General features: G+C 53.4%; 1 protein-coding gene across 1 annotated transcript; it reads left to right on the plus strand.

Moving 5' to 3' along the window:
- The first annotated feature begins 666 nt into the window (after positions 1-666).
- On the plus strand, positions 667-2,001 carry LOC136844741 (trichohyalin-like). The gene has a single exon (XM_067113975.1). The coding sequence runs from the start codon at positions 667-669 to the stop codon at positions 1,999-2,001; it is 1,335 nt and encodes a 444-aa protein (XP_066970076.1).
- Positions 2,002-4,554: the final 2,553 nt, after the last annotated feature.

Genomic DNA, 4,554 nt, shown 5'->3' on the forward strand with positions numbered 1-4,554 from the left:
GTATGCCTTAGTCTTAATATTCTTGCTACACGGAAGAGATTGCTTAATTAAAATTATTTTGGTAAAACTTTTGCCTTTTCTTCAGATTACCCCCCATTTCTTTTTCCTGGTAGTTGCAGCCTTGGCATGATTCTCTATCACGATTTCACCGGCTGACACGGGACTGAACTCAGAAAGGGATTTTGACAAAGGAAAATCTATTTCTGAGGAAGGTCCCGTGTCACCCGTGACCCTCCCTGAATCACCTAGTACTCTCCCCCCTCTTGCACATGCCAAGTCTGGGGTTAGTGCTAGCATGGAATGAGGTAGGTGGCGCTGGTGTCGCCGTCCTGGCGGGTGTTTGGTGTGGGGGCTGTAACGGCTCACCGCTCTGTTCCGGGGATTTTGATAGGGAGATCTTTTCGAGTAGGTTTCCGTGGTAGTGGTATTTCACTCACCCTCCTTATACCGACGTCTTCCTAGAAGACGCTCGACTGGGGTAGTAACCCCAGCTTTCTGAAAGCTCTTTTTCTCTGGTATATCTAGCAATGTTATACCTAGAAATTCGTGCTGTAATGGAATTTCACCGGGTGACACGGGACCTTCCTCAGAAATAGATTTTTCCTTTGTCAAAATCCCTTAATTCCCGTGAATATTGGGACGAAAGCGGTGGCAAGTGCGAACATAATGCGCAAAGTTCCCGCCCGTAAGAATGAAGAAAAGTCCGACCACGATAATAAACAGCTCGTCGGAGTCACGAGAGAAGCCGACGCCGAAGCCACACGTGAAAAACGCAGCGACTCTAAGGTAGCAGTCCCGCGTGCGGGGCTATCTGAAAGCTTTGATGACGCGGAATGGACCACAGCTCGGGAGACGATGTCGCCTGCAACAAAGGACATCGAAGAATTAAAAGAAGGACAAAAAATGCTGCGGAGACAATTGCTTGAACAAAATGAGAGGGAGAAGGAGATGCAACGTTTGCTTACTCTCGTTCGGGAGGAGGTTAAGCATTTGAAAGCCCCAGAAGAAGACGAAAAAAATAGGAAGATTCGAGATTTGGAGAAGGGACTAGACCAGGCGAAAAGACGGGTGGCAGAGCTCGAGGAAGAGAGAAGCCGTCTACAGAAAGAGAATGAAGCCAACAAGAGAAAAATCCAGGAATTTGAGACTGAGAGGAGAGATCAAGAGGAGGACAAAGAACAAGTAAGTGCAAAGGAGGACAAAGAACAAGTAAGTACACAGGAGCTCGAGGGGCAAGTGAAGACCAGTGCCACCGAAGGACTTACCACAGATCCCACAGAGGAACCGCCAAAGAAAATAGGACAGTGGGAGAAGTGGAGGAGACAGTTTTGTCGGTGTAGAAGGGATAAACGCAACCGTTATTACTATCTTTACTCAGAGCGAGATATAAAAGATATTCTCTATGAATGGAAAGGCGTACCATTCAACTTTTGGTGGGTAGTGAGGGTAGTTTCTAAAGACATGGTTCAGGTGGTCTATCTGCCTTCGGCTGAACTGGAGAAGGTGGAAAAGAAAAGAGGGAAAGTGCTGAGCGAGTATATCAAAAGAGGAAGAACTAGGAGCGCTATGCTGGAAGCGCTCAGAAGAGGAAATATTGGGAGCGCTCTTCTGTGGGATGAAATCGCCAGCGATATCAAGTACTATGAGAAGAAACCGAGATGCATGTGGATACAGATTATCATATGGTTTATACATGGCGTATTCATGATGGGATTCGATCGCATGGCTGATGTGTGTGAAATGTATGAGAATCATGGCTGTTGTCAACGCCGTCTCCAATCTAGGAGCAAGCCGCAGAAACCAAAAGAATCCAGTAGGAAGCAGAGTCAACAGAAAATCGTAAAAAACGCCTTGGAAAGATTACGCATGAAGAGAGAGGAGAGAAAGAAGAGGATACCAGAAGAAACCAATAGGAAACAGAGTAAACAGAAAATAATGAAAAATGCCCTGGAATGGTTACGCATGAGGAGAGAGAAGAAGAGGAAGAGGAGAAGTGCCTAGGCGAGAAAGAGAGCCCCCCCAACCTCTAGGTCCCTGCTTCCAGTTTGCCACTTGCTGACCCATCGGTTGTGGATGGGTGCTGGCATCTCCTGGGGTCAGGACATGGTGGGTGTCTTGGCCCTGGGGGATGCTGGTGCCTGTTTGCAGCTGGGTTTACTGGTTGGAGGCGACTGGGGGATGCTCCCTGTTTGCAACTTGCTAACCCATCAGTTGTGGATGGGTGCTGGCATCTGCTGGGGTCAGGACATGGTGGGTGTCATGGCCCTGGGGGATGCTGGTGCCTGTTTGCAGCTGGGTTTACTGGTTGGAGGCGACTTGGGATGCTCCTGTTTGCAACTTGCTAACCCATCAGTTGTGGATGGGTGCTGGCATCTGCTGGGGTCAGGACATGGTGGGTGTCTTGGCCCTGGGGATGCTGGTGCCTGTTTGCAGCTGGGTTTACTGGTTGGAGGCGACTGGGGATGCTCCTGTTTGCAACTTGCTAACCCATCAATTGTGGATGGGTGCTGGCATCTGCTGGGGTCAGGACATGGTGGGTGTCTTGGCCCTGGGGATGCTGGTGCCTGTTTGCAGCTGGGGTTACTGGTTGGAGGCGACTGGGGATGCTCCTGTTTGCAACTTGCTAACCCATCAGTTGTGGATGGGTGCTGGCATCTGCTGGGGTCAGGACATGGTGGGTGTCTTGGCCCTGGGGGATGCTGGTGCCTGTTTGCAGCTGGGGTTACTGGTTGGAGGCGACTGGGGGATGCTCCCTGTTTGCAACTTGCTAACCCATCAGTTGTGGATGGGTGCTGGCATCTGCTGGGGTCAGGACATGGTGGGTGTCTTGGCCTGGGGATGCTGGTGCCTGTTTGCAGCTGGGGTTACTGGTTGGAGGCGACTGGGGGATGCTCCCTGTTTGCAACTTGCTAACCCATCAGTTGTGGATGGGTGCTGGCATCTGCTGGGGTCAGGACATGGTGGGTGTCTTGGCCCTGGGGGATGCTGGTGCCTGTTTGCAGCTGGGGTTACTGGTTGGAGGCGACTGGGGGTTGCTCCCTGTTTGCAACTTGCTGACCCATCAGTTGTGGATGGGTGCTGGCATCTACTGGGGTCAGGACATGGTGGGTGTCATGGCCCTGGGGGATGCTGGTGCCTGTTTGCAGCTGGGTTTACTGGTTGGTGTCATGGCGACTGGGGTTCCCTGACCCAATAGGCCAGCACCCTCCACAACCGATGGGTCTGTTTGCAACTTGCTGACCCATCAGTTGTGGATGGGTGCTGGCATCTACTGGGGTCAGGACATGGTGGGTGTCATGGCCCTGGGGATGCTGGTAAACCCAGCTGTGGATCCCCAGGGTGCATGACACCCACCTGTCCTGACCCCAGGATGCCAGCACATCCACAACTGGGTGTCAAGGCCCTGGGGATGACCCCAGTCGCCTGTTTGCAGCTCCCCAGACCATGACACCCGTTTACTGGTTGGAGGCGCCAGCATCCCCAGGGCCAAGACACCCACCATGTCTTGACCCTGCAAAGATGCCAGAACCCATCCACAAAACCGATGGGTCACCAAGGGCAAACAGCTGCAAACAGGCAACCCCCAGTCGCGCCTCCAACCAGTAAACCCAGCTGCAAACAGGCACCAGCATCCCCAGGACCATGACACCCACCATGTCCTGACCCCAGTAGATGCCAGCACCCATCCACAACTGATGGGTCAGGACATGGTGGGTGTCATGACCCAGGGGATGCTGGTGGCAAACAGGGCAAACCCCTGGGGATGCAGTCGCCTCCAACCAGTAAACCAGTTGTGGAGCTGGCAAACAGGCACCAGCATCCCTGTTTGCAGCTGGGTCTACCATGACACCCACCAAGACACCCACCATGTCCCGACCCCAGTAGATGCCAGCACCCATCCACAACTGATGGGTCAACAAGTGGCAAACAGCATCCCCAGGAGCATCCCCAGTCGCCCCAGGAGATGCCAACCAGTAAATAGGTCAACAAGTGGCAAACAGCAGCCCCAGTGCAAACAGGCACTGCAGCAGGCCCCAGGACCATGACACCCACCTGTCCTGACCCCAGTAGATGCCAGCACCCATCCACAACTGATGGGTCAACAAGTGACAAACAGGGATCGACCCCCAGTCGCCTCCAACCAGTAACCCCAGCTGCAAACAGGCACCAGCATCCCCCAGGACCATGACACCCACCATGTCCTGACCCCAGCAGATGCCAGCACCCATCCACAACTGATGGGTCAACAAGTGGCAAACAGGGAGCAACCCCCAGTCGCCTCCAACCAGTAAACCCAGCTGCAAACAGGCACCAGCATCCCCCAGGCTCCCAGTCGCCTCCAACCAGTAAACCCAGCTACAAACAGGCACCAGCATCCCCCAGGGAGTAAACCCAGCTGCAAACAGGCACCAGCATCCCCCAGGCCTGGTGCCTGTTTGCAGCTGGGTTTACCTGGTCAACAAGTGGCAAACAGGCAACTGGGGATGCTCCAACCAGTTTGCTACTTGTTGACCCATCAGTAAACCCAGCTGGATGGGTGCTGGCATCCCCTGG

This window comes from Macrobrachium rosenbergii, chromosome 13 (assembly GCF_040412425.1).
Source record: "Macrobrachium rosenbergii isolate ZJJX-2024 chromosome 13, ASM4041242v1, whole genome shotgun sequence".
NCBI lineage: Eukaryota > Metazoa > Arthropoda > Malacostraca > Decapoda > Palaemonidae > Macrobrachium > Macrobrachium rosenbergii.

What these genes read in the sequence shown, in the direction of transcription:
- LOC136844741 (XM_067113975.1), top strand. Translation starts at nt 667, where the DNA reads ATGCGCAAAGTTCCCGCCCGTAAGAATGAAGAAAAGTCCGACCACGAT.